This window comes from Somniosus microcephalus, chromosome 4 (assembly GCF_052327205.1).
Source record: "Somniosus microcephalus isolate GS21.2 chromosome 4, FLI_Smic_1.0, whole genome shotgun sequence".
Classification (NCBI taxonomy): domain Eukaryota; kingdom Metazoa; phylum Chordata; class Chondrichthyes; order Squaliformes; family Somniosidae; genus Somniosus; species Somniosus microcephalus.
Window position 1 is genome coordinate 228246041 of NC_140990.1, and position 21703 is coordinate 228267743.

At 42.8% G+C, this 21703-nt stretch overlaps 1 protein-coding gene across 1 annotated transcript in view; it reads right to left on the reverse strand.

The window, feature by feature from the left end:
- LOC147120253 (uncharacterized) overlaps positions 1-21703 on the reverse strand; it is a 107345-nt gene that overhangs the window by 23238 nt on the left and 62404 nt on the right. The window contains exons 28-46 of the mRNA XM_085985898.1: positions 21108-21161; positions 20931-20975; positions 20745-20843; positions 20544-20651; positions 20386-20439; positions 20219-20272; positions 19775-19828; positions 18647-18700; positions 17235-17342; positions 16912-16965; positions 16707-16760; positions 15448-15609; positions 14075-14182; positions 11521-11628; positions 10345-10398; positions 10133-10240; positions 9049-9102; positions 8793-8900; positions 8184-8237 (exon numbers count right to left, since the gene is read on the reverse strand). Of these exons, the coding sequence (XP_085842024.1) occupies positions 8184-8237; positions 8793-8900; positions 9049-9102; positions 10133-10240; positions 10345-10398; positions 11521-11628; positions 14075-14182; positions 15448-15609; positions 16707-16760; positions 16912-16965; positions 17235-17342; positions 18647-18700; positions 19775-19828; positions 20219-20272; positions 20386-20439; positions 20544-20651; positions 20745-20843; positions 20931-20975; positions 21108-21161 (1494 nt within the window). The remainder of the gene's footprint in view (positions 1-8183; positions 8238-8792; positions 8901-9048; positions 9103-10132; positions 10241-10344; positions 10399-11520; positions 11629-14074; positions 14183-15447; positions 15610-16706; positions 16761-16911; positions 16966-17234; positions 17343-18646; positions 18701-19774; positions 19829-20218; positions 20273-20385; positions 20440-20543; positions 20652-20744; positions 20844-20930; positions 20976-21107; positions 21162-21703) is intronic.

A 21703-nucleotide genomic window follows, 5' to 3' on the forward strand; every position in this document is an offset into this window, starting at 1 on the left:
AAGGGGCATCCGCCCTCATCATCCTGCTGAGCACCGCAGCGCACGGGAGGCATCGAGAACCCGGGTTGGATTTGCTGGCCACGAAGTCCGCCATCAGCAACAGGCAGTGATCATCCCTTCTACGACAGCGGCGGGTAAGCCCGATCTAGCGACACGGAGAGAAAGTCGGCCGAGTTGTCAGTGGGAGAAGGGGAGGGAAACCGAAGAAAAGGGCGGAGAACACGACCGCAGCCGGTGTAAGGGGCTGGACTGCAATCGGGCAGAGACGCGCAGCAGCCAGAGAAGCGTTAATGTCCACGAGGACCGCGGGAGCGGCGGGGAACAAGAGCAGCAACGTCAGGGGAAATAAAGAACTGCTGGGAGGCGAGAACGGCAACAGCGCGGTAATCGCCATTTTAGTCGGCGGGGGAAGAAGACAAGTGCGGGAAAAGCCGCCAAGCGCGGGAAGCCGCCATTTTGGAAAATAAATAAAATAAAGGAAACTCAACAAGATGCCAAAAACGGGTAACATCACTGCTTTTGATAGCGATGTAGAAGATTAGGCCACTTATGTGGAACGCGTTGAAGTTTATTGTACAGCGAATGAGGTACCGGCAGATAAGAAAGCACTAACCATATTAAACTCGATGGGTGCGAAGACGTACGGGTTATTAAGGCACCTTGTAACACCAGATAAACCGGTAGGAAAGAGTTTCGCGGAGATTGTTACTATCCTGCAAGAGCATTTAAACCCCAAGCCGCTGCTGATAGCGGAACGATTTAAATTTTACAAAAGAATTCAGCTGAAAGAGGAAAGTAACGCTGAATTCTTAATCGAACTGCGCAAGTTATCAAAGTATTGTCAGTTCGGTACAGGACTAGCAGACGCTCTGAGAGATAAGTTCGTGTGTGGGCTACTAAAGGAAGGAACGCAGAAGCGACTGCTAGAGGAAAAGGATCTTACGCTGGACAAAGCTTTCAGCATTGCAGCATCGTACGAGGCAGCAGCACGAGGCACTGCGGAAATGCAGCAAAGGCCATCAGAATTCAGCACCAATGAAATGGCATTGGGTGCAGTAAAGTGTTATCGTTGCGGAAGGACAACGCATGATCAGAGCCAGTGCTGGTTCAAAGATAAAGAATGCAGGAAATGTGGCAGACTTGGTCACATAGCGAAAGTATGCCGGTCAGGAAAGAAGACCAGCAACAAAAAGTCGCCGCAGGAGAAGTACAAGAAAGTACACAAGGTGACAGAGAACAGTTCAGATGAACAGAAGACGGATTCAGACTCCAGCAGTAAGGAACTGGGTTGTCTAAAAATACATAATGTGGGTAACACAGCAGACCACCAAACTATCTGGGTCATGCTTCGGATAGCAGGAGTCCAAGTGAAGATGGAATTGGACACTGGATCGGCATTGACGGTCATGAATAAGCAAGAGTACAAAAGGTTAGTCTCACACATTCCCCTGAGGGATACGGAGATTGTATTGAAAACATACACGGGGCAAAGAGTATACCCCATCGGAAAGATAAAGGTAAAGGTGGTCTACAATGGTAAAGAAAGTCAAGGAATGGACTTGTATGTGTTACCTGAGGGAGGTCCACCACTACTGGGGCGGGAATGGATCCAGAGAATAAATATGGACTGGCATTCCTTACAAGCACTAACTGTAGATTCCTGTAAAGAGGACGACGTCAAACCTAAACGACTGTCCAAAATATTGGACGATGCTAAGGAGGTGTTCCAACAGGGACTGGGAACACTGAAAGGAATTACAGCAAACATCAAGGTTGAAGAACATGCAAACCCAAAATTTTTCAAAGCCAGACCGGTACCTTATGCGATACGACCTGCTATGGAAGCAGAGCTGGAAGGGCTAGAACGTTCAGGAGTACTGTCAAAGGTGGACTGGAGCAAATGGGCCACGCCCATTGTTCCCGTCATGAAGCGTTCGTTGAGCAACAAGCCGGGGGAACCTGGGAAGGTTCGCATCCGTGGCGATTTCAAGATCACTGTTAATCCGGTTCTTCACACGGTGCAATATCCGCTTCCGCGGGTTGAGGATATCTTCGCTTCGCTGTCTGGCGGGAAACACTTCACCAAGATAGACCTGGCGCAGGCGTACTTACAGATGGAAGTTGATGAAGCGTCACGACAGTATCTCACGATCAACACACATAAGGGCTTATATCGGTATAATAGACTGGTTTTTGGAGTGGCATCGGCTCCAGCGATTTGGCAAAGGGCCATGGAGCAGGTATTACAGGGAATTCCAGGCACACAATGCTACCTGGATGACATTCTGATTACAGGAGATGATGATAAGGAACACCTTGTGAATTTGGAGCAGGTGCTCACCAGATTGAAAGAATATGGACTCAGAGTTAATCGCCAGAAATGTGAGTTCTTTCAGAAACGAATCTCGTACTGCGGTCACGTCATTGACCGGGAGGGGCTTCATAAGTCACCTGACAAGATCGAAGCTGTTGTGAAAGCTCCCGCTCCGGAAAATGTATCCCAGTTGAGGTCGTTCCTTGGGTTGATTAACTATTACCACAAGTTTCTTCCAAATTTATCCACGGTGTTACACCCGCTGAACACTCTTTTGCAAATGGGAGTACCATGGAAGTGGAGCGAGGACTGTAAGCGGGCTTTTCAAAAAAACAAGGCACTGATCACCTCTAAGGAAGTGTTGGCTCACTTTAACCCAACGCTGCCTATTCGCTTAGCTTGTGATGCTTCTCCATATGGTATCGGGGCAGTGCTCTCACATAAGTTGCCAAATGGCTTGGAAAGGCCAGTCGCGTTCGCATCCAGATCATTGACCTCCGCTGAGCGCAACTATGCTCAGATAGATAGGGAGGCTCTCAGCCTCGTGTGGGGAGTTAAGAAATTTAACCATTACCTGCAAGGCCAAAGGTTTACGCTGCTGACAGATCACCAGCCGTTGGTTTCCATCTTTAACCCTAAGAAGGGTTTTCCGGTTATGACGGCGCAGAGGCTTCAGAGATGGTCCCTTTTCCTAGGGGCACATCAATATGATATCGAATTCAAAGGTACAAAGCAACATGGTAATGCTGATGGGCTGTCGCGCCTGCCACTACCTACAGCGGAGAAGGCACCGGCAGTTGACCCTGTCGAGATATTTCACTCGACCATCATCGAATGCTTACCAGTCACCAATGCGAGTATTGAGAGAGAGACCAGAAATGACCCGACACTGTCTCGGGTCTACGATTTGACAGTGAAGGGATGGCCAACACATGGCGAACCACTGTTACCGGCATTCTCAGCCAGACGAGAGCAGCTGTCCGTCTGTCAAGGAACATTGATGTATGGAACAAGGGTGATTATTCCTCCTAAATTAAGGGAGAGAGTTCTGAAGGAACTGCATGAAGGTCATCTGGGGGGAGTCAAGATGAAAGGCCTTGCTAGTGCTTATGTGTGGTGGCCAGGTATCGACAAACAAATAGAGGATCTGACTAAAAGCTGCTCAGGGTGCCAAAAAGTTCAAAATTCACCTCCAATTGCACCGCTGCATCCGTGGGAATGGCTGTCAACCCCATGGCAACGTGTGCATATCGACTTTGCAGGTCCATTCATGGATTCCATGTTTCTGATAGCGGTAGACGCACATTCTAAATGGCCAGAAGTGATTAAGATGTCGACCACTACCTCGGAAAAGACGATCGCAGTTCTAAGAACCATATTTGCAAGGAATGGGTTGCCAGAACAAATATGTTCAGACAACGGACCACAGTTCGTGTCAGAAGAATTCCAGAAATTCATGAAGAAGAATGGGGTGAAACACTATACATCTGCCCCATATCATCCGGCTACAAATGGGTTGGCCGAGAGATTTGTACAAACGTTCAAAAAGGCGATAAAGGTCATGAGCGAAGACCATATTCCACTACAACACAAGGTGGACAATTTCCTAATGGCATATCGAAACGCCATGCATGCAGTGACAAATCAAAGCCCTGCCATAATGTTCTATAACAGGAGGTTGCAGTCCCGGTTGGATTTGTTAAAACCCAATGTGCGTAGGGAAGTCAAAAACAAACAATTCCAGCACGTAAATAACAAGGGCACTCGGAGTTTCGAAATAGGACAACCAGTGTTGGCCAGGGACTACAGGTATGATAAATGGCAATCCGGAACAATTCGTGCCCGACAAGGACCTTTGATGTACACGGTAGACGTTGGTGAGAACGTAATACGACGTCATGCTGACCAACTTGTGGAATCGAGAACAAGGGTCGACCCCATGTCTACGGCAGAGACACCAGTTGAAGAAGTTATTGAGCCTGTAGCATCTACCTCAGACTCGAACGTACATGATGATGTTCAATCCATAAGAGATCAAATGGATGAGTCACCCCAGCAACGAGAACCAGAGACCCCTGAAAGGCGTTATCCGGCCCGGATCAGGAGGCCTCCTCAGAGACTGAATCTTTGAACAGTTTTGTATAAAAGTTGTATATATATGTTATTCATGTTATGTTTAAATTGGGGTGTACACTGTTAAGCTAAAAGGGGAGGAATTGTAGTGTATGTAACCTGTACCACCTTAAGAGACTACCTTAAGGTGATGAACTACTTTCTGATGGCTCCTGTATATTGTATTACCGGTGGTGACCACACCGGTATATAAACCCTGTGGAGCAGTTTGTATTTCAGTTCAGCCCTGACCCTCAATTACTAAAGACCTGTTTAAGTATTCTGTTGTCTGTGTCCAGTTATTCAGCATAACTACACTTGGGAAAACAGAGACTCAACACCTATCTTTCCTGAATATCGAATATCCCTGGATGTTGAGTTCCCAGCCTTGGCCATCCTTGGGCCACGTTTCCGTAGTCCCAACCAAATCATATTTGTTTACCTCTATTTGCGCAGCCAATTCTTCCACCTTATTATGAATGCTCCTCGCATTAAGACACAAAGCCTTCAGGCTTATTTTGTTAATGCTCTTCGACCTATTAGAATTATTATTTACTGTGGCCATGTTTGATTTAGACCATTGATTTCTCTGACTGCCACTTTTGTTTTTCTCCTTCCTTTCTTTTGCTTTTATCCTTGTTTCCCTTTCCTCTGTTCCCCTGCTCAGGTTCCCAACCCCCTGCCATCTTAGTTTAAACCCTCCCCCAGAGCACTAGCAAACACACTCCCTAGGACATCGGTTCCAGCCCTGCCCAGGTGCAAACTGTCCGGTTTGAACTGGTCCTACCTCCCCCAGAACCGGTTCCAATGTCCCAGGAACTTGATCGCTCCCCCTGGCACCATTCCTCTAGCCACATATTCATCTGAAATATCCTTCTATTTCTACTCTGACTAGCACGTGGCACTGGTAGCAATCCTGAGATTACTACCTTTGAGGTCCTATTTTTTAATTTACCTCCTAACTCCCTATATTCAGCTTTTAGGACCTCATCCCGGTTTTTACCTATATCGTTGGTACCTATATGCACCACGACAACTGGCTGTTCACCCTCCCCTTCCAAAATTATGTAGCTTTGGATTCATTCATTTATAAATTAAGCTGGGGGAGCCCGGCTTTGCCAGGGCTGTTTTGGGCCGGGCGGTTTAAATCGAGTCCCAGGCTTTGGGGCCTCTCTGTGTCCCTCTGTGAATCTGCTGCCGGGCAACATTTTAAATCGAGTCCCAGGCTTTTGGGCCTTGTCTCTGTGCCCCCCTCTCAATCTGCTGCCGGGCAACATTTCTACCTTTTAATACCTTGAAAGATGAAAGTGAAAGTACTTATAAAACGTTTTTGGTAAATCTTATGTTATTTTTAAAAGAGATACTAACTTTTTCGAAGCTGGATTAGCAGATTTTGAGCTGGAAGTAAATTAGCTTGAGGCAATGGCTGCCAGATCCCTGAGATGAAAACGATTAGTCCCGCCCACAGACGCAGCGATTGGCCAACCATCAGGCGACTGAACTGTAGGATTGGTCAATCGTGCCGGCACAGGATTGGTCGACCTTGACGTCAGTCAATCAATGCTACTTAGCAGATAATGAGTTTAATTTTGAAGGTTTTTTGCATAACGCGCGAACAATTTTTGTCTGGCCAAAACATAAATACACTTAGGATGGTTCTGGAATCGTCAGCTTTCTTTCGACGTAACGCACGTGTAGGTACACTCTATAACTTGAGAGTTAATTCAAGACAGACAGACGGAATGACAGACAGAAGTATCCTTTTATATATATAGATGTTTGGAATTTTTTTTTGTGGTGGCACTCATTTCAGTTTTGTTCCAAGGAGGATACTGTGATGTTCCATTGCAGAGGGATGGTAAGTTGGGGAAGCGGTGAGCAATGGGGATCCGGGGTTTCATTCAGGAAAACTGGATTCTGATGAGGTGTTTACGGACAGCCCATCAGGAACGTGGATATGCAGGCTGTCTCCTTCTCTTCCTCTTCCTCCTTCTCCTGAGGTGGTCACAGAACCTATGGTGGCAAGGGCTGCACCCTCCTGGTGGCCAAGTTGTGGAGGATGCAGCAGACCATCACTCCGGCATGTACTGGAGGGCTCCTTTCAAGCAGTCAAGGCAGCGGAACCATTGCTTTAGCACCCCGATGGTCTGCTCGATGAGGTTCTTCGTGGCGGCATGGCTTTCATTATGTGAGTGCTGGCCACGAGTTGTGGGATTGCGGAGGGGAATCATCAGCCAGGTGCAGAGCAGATAGCCCTTGTCTCCGAGTAGCCACCCTCGGGTTTGATATAGTGGCTGAAAAATTGCTGGCACACTGGACTGGTGCAGGATGAAGGCATCATGACTGCTGCCAGGATGGTGGGCATTCACCATCATGAAGTGCTGGGCGTGGTCGCACACCAACTGCACATTAAATGAATGGTAGCCTTTGCGGTTGTAGTACATCTTACGATTGATATGCGGTGCCTGCAAAACCACATGTGTGCAGTCAATGGCGTTGCACACTGATTGACATCGTGATCTTCTTCATTACCATTTTTCTAAAGAGCTCAGGCAACAGCCATGCGGTCAACCTGCCCAAAACGGCGGCCGCCACGGGAGGTTCCGGAAGTGGGTGGAAGCAAGGTGGCAGCCATTTTTTTGCTGAAAATGGCCTTAACAGTCAGCACTAAGGTGCTGATTTTCATGGCCCTTAGAGCTTAACATACCCAAATACAGATACTTAGGGGGAAAAATTCAGTTGGTTTACGCCTCCTGTTAGCGCCTTAAGAGGGCGCTAATGGGGCACAAAGCAACTAGCACCTGTGCGCGGCGATGTTTGCGCCGCTCACGAAATTAACTAGACATTTTGCGGCAGTGCTAAACACTACCACCACGATCTCCTGCGCCGGCAGATCGTGATGTCAGTCGAGTGTGCAACACCCTGGTAGCACCCCGGACTGGATATTGAGTGGCGCCCCCTGCCTTACCACCTGCCACTAGCAATGATAGGTTGAGGGGAGCATTTTGCAGTCAAGAAGGGACTGGGGGAGCACTATTTAAAGGCGACCGCTTCTTGCCTTTTTTTGTTGGTGACATTTTTGCACCACACATTCTGAGAGAGAGAGAGACTTCTGGAGAGATTCAATGCTGTGTGAAGGAGTTTTGGTTACTGAGCAGCACTTTGCAGGTTCATTTTGACTTGCCCTTCCTTGTATCAATTTAGAAGAGACTGTGGGGACTGCACTCTGAGCTCTTTTCCTGGGCCTCTCCATTGTTCTTTCCAGCAAATTTGATGTACAGGTCTCTCCAGGCCAAGATTCAAGACTGCAATGAGCAGGATGTGGATGGAGAGCAAGATCGACCCTTCCCTTTAAGAACTGGCCGGCGCCAGTGTGTCTGTGTTCCATTGCTGACTGACATCACATGAGCTTCGCCAGCGCTCTGAGGTAATGCCTCGCTCCTCAGCCTTTGCGCCTTAAGAGATTTAGCGCGCCAATCTGGGGGCGATAAAAGCCAAGTTTGCAGTTGGAGGCGATAATTAGCGCCAGGCGCTAAACATTGCGCACGGCCGATAATCGCGTCCCGAACGGGGCGATACTGAATTTTTCCCCCTTAAGGTATTAAAATGTTAATTTATATTACAATTTTCAGCATCATCTGCAGATACTGAGATAATCCAAATGATTAAAAAGAACAGCAACTAAGTAAAATCATAGATTAATATGTAAATAGAAGGCTTTACAAAGTTTTCCACAGTAATTTTGTACTTTACTCACTCTGGCACCTTGTGTTCCTGGATTTCCAGATTGACCTGGTTCCCCATTGGTACCCTAGAAAATAAAGAATTTTCACCCTTTTCAGTAAAACAATATAATAACCATTTGCCACAAATGTTGCCAACGACTGCATAACATTTTTGTTGTAAATGTGCCCATATTTATCTCCTATTTCAGTCTCTGTCACAATTGGCCTCCTTCAGGCAATAGCACAACATAGTATAGGCCAATGGTTCCATGAATAGTTCAAAAAGAAGTGCACTTTACAAAACAGAGTACAGCCCCTGCTAATCTTATCTCTATATGTCACAACGCTCGGTAACCACAAGTCACTCCAGCTTGTGCCTGACCAATACTCAAGCAAAGAGAAAAGACATCTGAGGCTCAGCCCAAAAGTTAGGACTTTTGAGTCCAATGCTTTACAACTAGCTACTGGGCTGCTATAAGCAAACCTTTGATAAAAATTAAACAAATATGCAGTTGTCAGAATCCTTCATTAAAATAAAACCAGTGTATGAACAAGGTTCTCAGTAGAATGTATGTTGGCCTTTTCATTTAGTTTTTTTCTGTTTCATATCTTTAGATTATTGTCAAACACAAAATACTTACAATGAGCCCTGGCAAACCCATAGGACCAGGATTTCCTTTATGCCCCTGCCTACCAGTTTCCCCATGCAGTCCAGATTCACCCTTGGCTCCTCGAGGACCTTGAGGACCCTGACAACGAAGGACAAAAAATGTTTTATCAGAAGCTTTGGAATATATTGCTCAATTATTTTTCTTTATGCGAGCATGTTGCTTGTACTTAAGAGTCCAATCATGCTAACTATACAAGAATGTCCAAGAGTGATTAACATCAACTTACTGTAGCTCCAGAAGACCCAGCTGGTCCTGGTGGACCCTGTGAACCTGGTGTACCCTAAAGAGAAAAAGAAATACGCTTTATTTGAGAGTTTACAAAACAGTTTAGTGTTAAGTCAGCTGATTCAGCGTTCTTATAATGAAGGCTGTTGCTTCATCATGCATGAACCTCAAGAAAAGAATGAACTTGTATTTATATAGCACCCAAGAGAGGAGCAAAAGAAGTAATGGAGCAGGAGGAGAAGGAAAATGGAATTAAGGAAGAAAGAAACAGAAATGCAAAAGTGAGACATGGAAACAGGAGACAGCAAAACAAAAGAAGAAAACAGTAAGTGAAAGAGTCAACAGAAATGAAGGATGAGAGGGAGAGAAAGAAATACAGCTTCTGTAGTGAACCACACGGTAAACATTCCAAGACACTTCATAAAAGGAGAAACGAAAGTGAAGGAGAGAGACAAACTGCTCCCAGATAGGGAGAGAGGACCATTTCTGCAATTGTTTTGCATCCAAGTCTGCCACCAGATTTCCTTGACATGCAAGGTAAACGAGAGACTGCAAGACATAGAAAAATAGATATAGACAAACAGATATACAGAGAAATAAGAGAAAGTTTGTGAGAGATATATACAGAGTACTAGGTTTTCAGAAAAAATTAGAGAGAAAGAAAGAAAGAGACATGCCGAAAGAAACAGCAAATATGTTAGAGATGGAAAGGGACAATAGGAACAAGGAGAAACTTACACAAAGGAGAAAAAGCGAGAAACCGTTGTAGACAAACACAGAGATACTGAAATAACAATAAAAAGAGTGTGAGAGGTATACAGAGGGTGAGAAAAAGGGAAAACAAGCAGAAAGTTTGCATACACAAGACAGAAATACAAAGAAAAATAGAAGACAAACAGAGACATATTTTTTAGTTTTTATCTATAAACAATGACTGAGGAGTTCAGTTAATTATATTGTAAAAGGCTCACCTAGAACAAACTATTCTAAAGTTATAATGAAAGTTCAATCTATCCTAGTAATGCACACTAATGGCAGCCATAGTGCAGTGAAGTACTGTGGCATGTGCCAGTTCACAAACTTACCGGTTGGCCTCTGTCACCTTGCTTGCCAGCTGGACCAGTTTGACCTGGGGGACCAGGATTACCTGCAAGACCTTGCGGGCCTGCAGAACCAGGTTCACCACGATCACCCTGCCAATACAAATACAACAATCAATAATGAGAACAGAAGGAATTTCAATTATTTAAATGGCACTAATATTTCCAGTTGTGTAGCACCTTTTGAAAATTCCTACCTTATGACCTGGTGCTCCAGTAGGTCCTGGGACACCTTTGGAACCAGGACTACCCTATAAGAAACAATATACTCATTATAAAAGAACATATCTCTGTTCCAGTTTAATGAATGCATCCTCTATTTATAGCACATTTCAAATGAATAATAAAATTTAGTGCAGGTAAAATTATTTATTCGAACATACATGCTTCGTGTTCACATTGACAAGCTAGTCAACATATGTTGCAACTTGTCAAATATCAAATTTTCATGCTCCAAATCTGGCACCATGAACTGATGAATACTATTCCATTAAATATGACACACAATGGTTTAATGTTGTGCTGTTCCATCAATACAAGTCTGTCATGATCAGTCAGTACTATTACCCTCACTCTCCCTCGACAGAAGGAAGAACGTATGAAAGGAGTGAGAAATGACCAATATTATTTAAATTGAACTGAAACTTTGAAAGTGTGTAACACTTATGGTTCCAATAGAATACTGCATTGTTGTAGGAAACTATTGTCACATAGTTGATTTAAACCTTGGAGCTTATGGGAGCTTGAATATCCAGTACTGGATGAGCAGAAATTTCCTCCAACTAAATATTGGGAAGACCGAAGCCATTGTCTTCGGTCCCAATAACAAATTTTGTTTTAAAATTGTCATCCTTGTTTTCAAATCTCTCCATGGCCTCACGTCTCCCTATCTCTGCAATTTCCTCTCGCCTCCACGATCTCTCAGCTCCTCCAATTCTGGCTTCTTGCGCATCCTCAATTTTAATTGCATCACCATTGGCGGCCGTGCCTTCAGCTGCCTAGACCCTAAGCTCTGGAATCCCTTTCCTAAATCTCTCTGCCTCTCTACCTCTCTCTCCTTCTTTAAGACACTCCTTAAAACCTGCCTCTTTGACTAAGCTTTTGTTGACTTGTCCTAATATCTCCTTATGTGGCTCGGTATCAAATTGTGTTTGATAACGCTCCTGTAAAGTGTTTTACTATGTTATATAAATGTAAGTTATTGTTGAAGTATATTCCATAAACTGCATATAGCCTCTGGACAACCATGCAAGGAGATATCTAAGTAACTGTGAATTGCTTATTGTACCAGATAGAATAACAAAATAATGTCTATGATTTAAATGAGTACAATAATTTAAATATTTAAGCGAAAGATGAATTAATGTACTTACATCTTTGCCAGATTCACCAGGCAGCCCAGTTGAGCCAATTGATCCCATTGGACCTCCAGGACCTCGTTCCCCTATCCGGCCGGCTGGACCTTGTTTCCCACTCTCGCCCTGAATAACACAGCATGATAGTCATTATCATTATAATTTATACACTGTGAACAGATCTAAATCTAGATTATAATATAACTTTCTTAGAACAACCTGACAAATGTGTCACTACACCTCTACCTTATTCACGATCCAACAATTCGGGGAAAAATAATAGGTTACACCTGCATTACAATCATGCATGTGAATCAGTATACCGTTTTTAAAAGTTAAGCATATTGAACATGACTAATAATCATTAATGAACTAAGAAATATGACCCTTTGTGGTGAGTTCTAACTAGATTTGCCGTAAAGAGATGGAATCTTACTAGATGTTTAGATGAACAGATTTTAAAGGGCTAGAAATTGGCCTCCTTTGCGCCTCCAGGGGGCGCTAATGGGGCTCTAACAACTTACAGACCGGGTGCGACGAAAGAAACGACTCCTGCGAAATTCAATGAGGGGGTAGCGCCGGCGGTAAAACTTACCTCCTCGATCTTCTGTGCCCCGGAGATCATGACGCAGCGCCTCGTTACCGCTCTAAATTTGCTTCCGCCCCCTGCAGCTTCACCGGGCATCAGTAACGGCAGCTGCAAGAGGCGCTGTGACCTCAGCCGGCCACTTGGGAAGCGGTAATTAAAGGGATTGGTGGTCAGGTAGGCCAAAATGTCTTTCTCACCCCTTTGTGCTGCTTTTGTTAATTTTTCATTGCTGCGATTGATCAGCCCTACACACTCTTAGAGTGTTTGGGGCTGCTCCTCGCGGATCGCGGGTGCCGTCACCGACCCATCCCCAGCCTTACCTTTAACTGCTGTGAGCATTGGCCCTTCCCTTTAAGGGTGGGAAGGAGCCTGCGAATCCGGCAGCGCTGCACGGAACATTGCTCAGTGCTCTGCTGATACTGCCCCTCTCATTCCCTTTAGCACTCTAAGGGAATTGGTAGCTCTTGATTTAGTGCTCCACTTCCCTCTTGGAGCGCTACAACGGAATTTTGCGGGAGCCTTTCAGCATTAGCGCCTGGCGATAATTTTTCCGCTTCTGAAGTTTTAGCGTCCCAGACGGGGCTATAATGAATTTCTCCTCCATAAAGTTTTGGCTTTCCCATACAACCGACTCTGCACTGAACAGCTCTGTGGATCATATCCTCAAATGTAAATCATGTGATGGAGTCGTGTTCATACTTGAGCTCAATGCAATTTATTGATTATTTATCAAAGGAGATAACTGCACTTATACTTAATGGGATTCACTTAATAAAAACTGTTGAATAAAAGGAACATTTTGCTTTCCTTTAGAGTGTTCTAATATTGACCCATCCTTATAAACAGATTATCTGAGTACCCTGAAATAAAATGGTATAAGATGCATTATATCAAATCACATTACGCCTTTGCTTATTTTGTCCACTGTCGTGATTCAAAAGGTATTTTTACTTTACATCTTTTTTGACTGTACTTATACGGCTGAAAATTCAGTAGCCTTAGCGCCTCATTTGAGGCGCTAGAGGGCCTTGCGCCGGAGTTATGGCCAGTAGTGAAATTCCCTGGGGCCCTAAATCGGCGTTGCTCCGGTAGCGCTGCGCCGGCACCGATGACGTCATCGGTGTGCGCAGCGTCCCGGTTGCCGTGGTAACCCGCCCGAACTCCGAAATTGAGTTGCGGCCGCCTCGCCCGTGGCAGCCGCAACCAGCGTTTTGTCAGAGGTGTCTTACTGCAGTTAGCGCCGGCGCATTAAAGGCCCCGCGGCGGCCGGCCGCTTTCCCGCCGGCCGCCTGCCCGCAGCTCCCTCCCCGGACTTCTCTCCCCCCCCCGGAACAGATGCAAGCCCGGCACTTGTCCGAGGTGCCGGGCTCATTTTTAAGCAGATTTGCGCGGGCCGCGGCCGGGTGCAGGCAGCTCCTCCTTAACGGAAGGAGGAGGCCTGCACTTCCCCAGCCTGCCGCACCGCATCGGGTGCCGCAGCGCCGGAATTGCGGCGCGAAACGGCAGTTAGCGCCCTTTTCCAGGCGCTAAGACCCTTCAGTAGCGCCGGCAGCCGTTTGGGTGCGGCGCCACTGAATTTTTGGCGCGCGCAGGGGACTTAGCGTCGGCACTAATTTCCGGCGCTAAAGCCCTGGCTAAGCCAAAACCCAATTTCTAGGCCAATGTGTGATATGCTCATTTTACTCTACTTGATGAATGCACTAAAGAATTCATATAAATTTCTAACTAAAATTAAAATAGAAATTGCTCTTTTTGTTGAGAACAACAAGATATAATTCCAGACCTGGACTAGTACATAAACAACACTGAACAGTACAATTGGAAATTCACAGAATGGTATATGACTGTCACAAATCACCACAGGTTAGTGTCAAGAGGTTTCAAGATAGTTTTATGATAAAAGTTGCGATGGCTTGTGTTCAGTAATTATGATGCATTAGCAAAATTTATTGCATCAGGCTTATTAAGCAAGTTAATACTTACAGGTTCACCTCTTTGACCTTGTGGACCTTGAGGGCCCGTTGGACCTTTCAAACCCACTGGACCAGACATTCCGACAAGACCAGTTGGACCCCTTGGACCAGCTGAACCCTATTCAATGCAGCAACAATTGGAAAATATTGAATTAATAGGCAGAATCTGTATAATAATTAAGTCAAATTATTATTGCTAGAAACTGGGAACAAAAGAGGGACACCATAATAAAATAAATCTGATATCTGATTTAGATTTTATACCAGAGTTTCTGAATACTTATGGAACAAAGTTGATTGCTGAAATTGAAAAGAAGCTGAAAAGGTGTGGGCATGTGTATATTGAGTGAAAATAGGGTTGGGCTTAGCTGGGGTGCCTCCATTATTGCTTGGCCTGCTGACCTTCACTGTCATTGCTCAGAGTTGAATAATTAGTGTAGCAGAGGGTAACCAGTGCTCATGGAATCATACCCCAGCAAGGAGTCAGCAGGGCCGATTTGGGCAGGTGGTGGGCAGAGCACCCTGGTTGCTATCCGCCCGTTCTGCCTGATTCATTTAGAGGCTTGGGCCTCATTTCCATTCCGCTGGCATACTGCAGTCACCAATGGGTACTCCACTGGAGCTCGCCAGTTCTGGGAGGGCAGCAATTTAGCTGGCTCCACAAAAAACATAATTAGATACTTCCTGGGCCATTTTGTGAGCAGCTTCTAGGGGTATCTTTAGTACTGTTTGTCAGGCCACTCATCACCCATACATATGTACCACAAAATTGAAATTGGGGTCCCATCTATGTCATAAGATCCCGATTTCCATAATTTAATGAGGCTCCCGTCTGATACAGGCCTTTGTAAAAGCATTTAGCCAAATGTCAGTGAGCAGGTTTAGAGTAGGGTGGTAAGTGCAGCACTCCAATTTCAGGGCTGCTACTGCCCCATTTTCCATACTGGACTGAGCGAAAACTGGCCCTGACATTCAGGAGAAGTGTAGCGGAGAATATTGGTGAAGAAATAAATATAACAATTTTGGACATTATTAATTACTTATACGGGTTTAAATGCATTTTTTTTGTTTTAATTGCATTAAAAAAAAAATCTACATTTGAAATCTTCGCTTTATTGTGTAACAGATTGACCCATCATCAGCTTCCTATCATCCTGGAGACACTACTGATCCAACCATGTAGCACAGAAGCATTGTTGCATGGTGTTTCAAATAATGCCTCCATTATAAAATATTTCACCATTTGTAAATATGTTGCAAATGTATTATTACAAAGCTACTTAATCTGTTGCATTTCTGAAATAACATTCAGTATCAGCATCAGCCTGAAATCAAAACGTTAACAATTATCTTTTGTAAATCAGCTCATGAAAGTCAGTCTACCTGAGGACCAGCTTCGCCAGATGGACCTCTTTCACCAGGGCCTCCAAGATCACCTTTGGGACCAGATAATCCAGGAGTACCAGCTGGGCCAGTATTACCAGATGGACCAGGAGGACCATCTTTGCCAGTCGGGCCTACAGTTCCAGCAGGGCCAACATTACCCTGTTCAATAAATGGAAAGGTGAATATTGATTACAGAATGACTTTACTGTTTGGAACAAAATAAATAGATTTTGGCTCTTGTCATGGATACACATGGATACTTGTAGCAGCAATTGTGGCTGAGGTTTTTTCATGGGCCTGCTTGGTACAATACTACTACAAAGCTATTGTGTTAACAATTAAGAAAGGGCATTCTGGGTGGGACAGAATAGTTACATCTTGAGAAAGTACTTTCCTGTCAAAAGAAGAAACATGAAATTGAGTAATAACTTAATTTTTTAAATTATAATGAATGAAGTATCACAAAATAAAGCATTATGTGCTACTGCACAGAGGGTATGCAATGAGTCCTTGTATATTATTCAACTAGTTGTGCTTATTTAATCAGTATTTGAGCTGTAGATGAATGATTTCAGGACCAAGCAGTGGATATTATTTAACCTTGACCATGGAAGCCTGTTGAAAACGAGTCATATTTGTCCTTCAGGCTTCTTGTTCCAGTGTCTTAATTCACAGAGCCTGAATACTGGATTTTATAACCTGCCTAAATATTCCACTGACTGAATCCAATCTAAAGTGAGGATAAATTGGAAAATTTGATCAAGAATTGTATTTAATTCATTAATGTAGTTTGGTTTGGGCAATTAAATTATTATTAGCACACCTGCTCCAAAAGGCCTTGCTTTGGAACCACTGAATTAACAGCATGTTTTTGCTTCTTTCTCAGTATTCTTTTAAGATCTTCTCCAGTGGTCCACTCCACATTGAGCCTCTCCGTACCCCGAGATATCAGGCACAGATTCTGTGTTGTCCTAGCCCCCACCAATTTGCTCCAATTTTTCTTACAGAACTTGATAGCCTGGACCATCTTGTAAAATAGAAACAATGATGTTCTTCCTTTTATGGCTGTTTTCTGATAATAGAATCCACCCATCTCTGAACAATAATAATAAAAATAACAATATAAAATGGGTGGGACAAATGGTACATATTTAGTAGCAGAAATGCTGAAAAACTGCAGATAAACAAGGGGAGTTGATTGGCTAACGATGCTAAGATCAACAGTGTGCAGTATTTTGAGAACAAATACAACTTACAGGTGGTCCAGGATGTCCCATTCCTCCAGGAACACCGGGCCTACCATTTATACCCTAAAAAGGAGAAGCGGTGTTAGTTTTTGATACAGTTTACTATATTTGAATTAGATATGCACATATATATTTTTTTATATATTGGGTCCCATCATAGGATGCAACTGTATTTGTTTCTTTTAGCCCTTATTTTAATGGAATCAATACTCACCTGAGGACCTGATGGACCACGGTCACCTTTTGGGCCTGATGACCCTGCAGGACCCTAAATAAAAGTGTAAAATCTTTGAGATCACTAGAAATGATATTCAAACATTTTGGAAAACAACTACATATATGAAATTTATACATATTATATACAATTTGGTTCAACGAGATGACAGAAATGATCTTTCAATAGATATAGTGAGAATGTGGTTTGAATAAATATATTTACATATAAACAGCGTGAATGAGCCGACATGTGACCATGCTGGATGGTGCAGTTTGGAAAAAGTATTTTCATCCTATTATGAACCAGTGCTCTTTACTTACCAGTAGACCAGTAGAACCAGCTGGACCCTGAGGACCTTGAGCACCAGGTTCACCTTTTGGACCAGAACTGCCATCTGAGCCTTTAGGACCAACTTGCCCATCAAGACCCTGGTTTTATAAAAATGGCAGATTAGCTCTAGTAAATAACTTCAACAAAACATTGCACTAAAGAATTTCACATCTACTTATGTAAAATGCCTGACTAATCTATACATTTCTTTTTAGCTCATTTTCATTCAACTAAGCCTAAGGTAGAGACAGCTGAAAAATGATATTAGAAAAGAGCATATTGCATTTAGGTTTCATTACTATCCAGAATTAAAAGACTGCAGAAAGGAAAAGAATAAAAAATGTTCAATTACAAAGCTGGTTGTTGGTTGGTTCCCACCATGGAAATAAATCTTTGATTTGCATTTCTTATGTAGTGGTATACCTCTCATCTTGATGTCTTAAAGAGGGACAAAGGTCCACTGGAAATGTGAATAAGTCTATTGTCTAGTTACATATAACTGCTAATGAACAGAGTTAATACATATGCAGGGAAGTTATGTATGGAAGGTAGAGATTTGATTAGTTAACACATTCTTTATTTCAGAAATGATCATTCACATTAATTAACTTTGTCAAAAAATTAATCATTTTGGAAAAAAAAGGGTTTGTGCCTTTGGAATGAAGGAACCCACAAACCACAGCAGTTAACTGTGGGGTGGAGAGTATGGATAAAAACTTGAAAGAATATAACTTTATGGTTTGATGGTATATATATTATTTTAAAAATAATAAAAATCTAACAGGTTGTTAAAACTATCATTTTATAAGTGTCATAAGTGTACTTTTTTCATCTGAAAAGTTTGAAAGAACCCTAGCTGCCTTCTGTTGCCTCGACCCTAAGCTCTGGAATTCCCTGCCTAAACCTCTCTGTCTCTCTACCTCTCGCTCCTCCTTTAAGATGCTCCTTAATACCTATCTCTTTGACCAAGCTTTTGGTCACCTGCCCTAATTTCTCCTTATGTGGCTCAGTGTCAAATTTTTTGTCTTATCATATTCCTGTGAAGCACCTTGCGACGTTTTACTACGTTAAAAGCGCTATATAAATACAAGTTGTTGTTGTAGCTGAGGTATTGTGATCATAGGCTACTGTGTCATGGAAATCTTGGCACTGTGTTGAAATAGTTAATGTAGAATAAAACCCAACTACTGAGCATGAGTTGCTGGCTGAGGGTACCATTGATAGGTAACCTGCAACTAAACTGCATTACACATTAAATGATCAATTAATAAAAATGTTTGGACCATATACAGCTAATTTTGAAGAGACCAATAATTAACAATATCAATAGTGTATTTGATTCATTAACCTTAATGATTCGAACAAAACTATTGCACAGAATTTTTGCTAAGTCCATACTCACAGAAGGCCCAGGAAATCCACTAAGTCCTTTAGGTCCGGGTTCTCCTCGTTCACCCTGGAGAAAAAAGAAATACATTTATTATTGAAATGATTAACAATTTCTTTCCTTCTGTAGAAGGTCTGTGCCAGGTACTAAATTATCTTTTTAATCGTGTTTCACCTAGTATCTCTACCAAAAGTATCCTACTGAAGTTTTTCATCTTTATCCACAGTAATCACCCATCTGCTAATCTTAATGATCCATGTAAGAATCAAATGCTTTATTTACTGAACTATCTTTCTGAAGGAAGACGAGTGGTAAATGTCCTATAAACAGTCATGGTATTTTGAAAAATCAATTTGAATAGAGAAGAATATGTGAAGCTTATAGTTCCATGCTTTACAGCTTCCTCAAAACATTGCTTCAAATGTAATAATTAGAATGGTGGAGGTGTGGCAGAGCCATCAAAGGGTTCTTATATTGTTGTACATAATTGCCTGTAACAAAGCCAATCAGTATCTGTATTCGTTTGCTGCATGTTAACAGCGTGGTCTCTAAAGGGTTAAGACCAAGCGCGATGACATCATCACGTGGGTCATGTGACGTTCCCAACGGCGGGAAACATGATGACGTCATGATGTCAGACTGAGGAGCCTCCCTTCTCAGTCCTCGTGGAGCCAGCTTTAAGCAAAGACCTGTGTTTGAGTTCTCTTGTGTTTTTGAATGTTACTTCCACCAGTTTGCATTAAACATCGGTTTGGTTAGCTGATTGCCTCGCTCTTAGTAATTTCATCAGGAATTCACGCATTCCTACAGAGGTATGTTTGTGTTCAAACCAAAAACCAGCAGACAGAGCATACTTTCACCCCATCTGTCAGAGCTGAATTCAAACCTAAGCCCTAGAGGTGAACTTTGTGGACTAACCAATTTAACACCCAGTCCTTCTTATATTATTAGTGGTGAATCAACTTGAAGGGTTTAAGATTTTTTTAATTTTTGGAATGAAGCTATGCTCAATTTAATCCTCAATATTGCTTTATAATGGTGGAGGTTATACCCTAGGAAAGATTGTAAAAGAAACTTCAAGATGTTCATTTGTGATCCAGTGAATATCAAGTCAATTTAATTTTACTGTTATGTCATACTTACAAGAGCACCATGAGGGCCGACAGGGCCTGAAGGACCAGCAGGACCAGGCTCACCCTGGAATGAAAAGAGGAAGCAATCAATGGAGGAGAAGGGCTAGTTTCAAACCATAATGATCAAAAGTAATAATGAATGGAACAACTAACACTGACTCATTGATGAATACATCAATATTGATTATATTAGATAATAACAGCAGCATTAGATGAACCTAAACCTTAGTACATGTTAAGTATGGATTATCATAAATAAAAATAGAAAAGGAACTGAGTTCTGATGAAAGATCTTTGCCCATAATGTTAACCTGTCACCTCATTTCAGATGGTGAGGGACCTATTGCGCGCGTTCAAAAAAATGTTATTACTTAAGATTTTCAACATTCACAGTTTTAATCTTAATCATATGCTATCAATAAATACATTATAAAAGGATGAAACAGGAAATTACCCTTTCTCCAATGGGACCTGTTTGACCTGGTGGACCCATAGGGCCTTGAGGACCCTGTGTGAGAACAGAAATTAAAATATTAGAAATGTAAAACATCAAACAACGTAGCCAAAAAAGACTATTGAGTAAAATAATAAGTGAGTCTTGACAGAATCATATCTGCTTACTCTAGTGCCATCTTTACCAGGTGTGCCATCAAGACCTCTAGGACCACCATCTCCCTGACAAAATAAAGAAGTGCATATGAGCTGTAAAGTTTAGCACATTCAGAATATTTAGTACAGAACAGCAATATGTTGAGTATTTGAATGAAAATTACACCTACTTTTTCACCTTTTGAACCAGAACCACCTGGACCACCTCTTTCCCCTGTCATACCTTGCATTCCTGGAGGCCCCATTGGACCTGAAGGCCCTGAAAGCCCAATAGGGCCCTAAAGTTAAGTAAAAAAGTTACTAAATCATTGTGTATCTTCATTGTTTCCAATTTTCTAAGAATAGAGGAAAACCTAGTCAGAAACATTTACCTTAGTTCCTTCTGGTCCAGGGCTGCCAGAAGATCCTTGGGGTCCAGGAGAACCAGCAGGTCCTTGCGGTCCACTTTCACCTGGAGTACCAGACTCGCCCTGGGTGGAAGAATGATCTCAAATATTACGCAATGTTAAGGTTAAAGAACAGAAGCATTTTGAACTATAAATTGTTGCTGAACTTACCTTTGGTCCCGGTGCTCCTGGGTTTCCATTTGTGCCAGGGGGACCCTATTATAAAGGTAAAAATAACATCACTTTTGTTCATGTTGATAAATTTTAAATTACACAAACAACATGGAAATAGGGATAAAATATTAATAAGGATTGATATATAGAAAGACTGATTGAATGCTATCCTACCGGGTCACCAGGTTTGCCATTTTCACCGGGGGAACCTGCTCCACCGCTGAGACCCTTACATGGAAAGAGAAGGAACTACAGTCAAATCCACATCAAGCAACTGATTTAAGTAAAACAATATTAAATACTATTTTAATTTTGACTATCAATGCTGGCAGTAACCATTCCCGCTATACAGAAATCTAATTAAAAGCAACACTCAACTTATAAAAGTTCTGTCGTTTTTACTAATAATTTTAAATGAGCCTATTAAATATGGATCCCTTCTATTTATTTTAAGCCCAAATAAAAAACTTAATACAGAACTTCATTTTTGGTCAGCTGGGTGCCTAACATGCATGGAAACACATCAGTATGCTTCAAAGTCTCCAAAATCTACTTGTGAGAGATTCAAACAGGTAGAGAGAGTTTCTGGTTGCTCGGCATGGAGTGCACACACTCCTGCATAGGGACATACCCTACTTACCTAAATCCAAAGAGTTCAGGCATAGATTGACAAGAGCCAAGACTGCCAAGTCATGCAGTCGACCAGCACTGGTAAGCTTCTCACGCTTGTCCAGTAAGGATTACCTTATCCATTAGGGCATTGGCTTGCT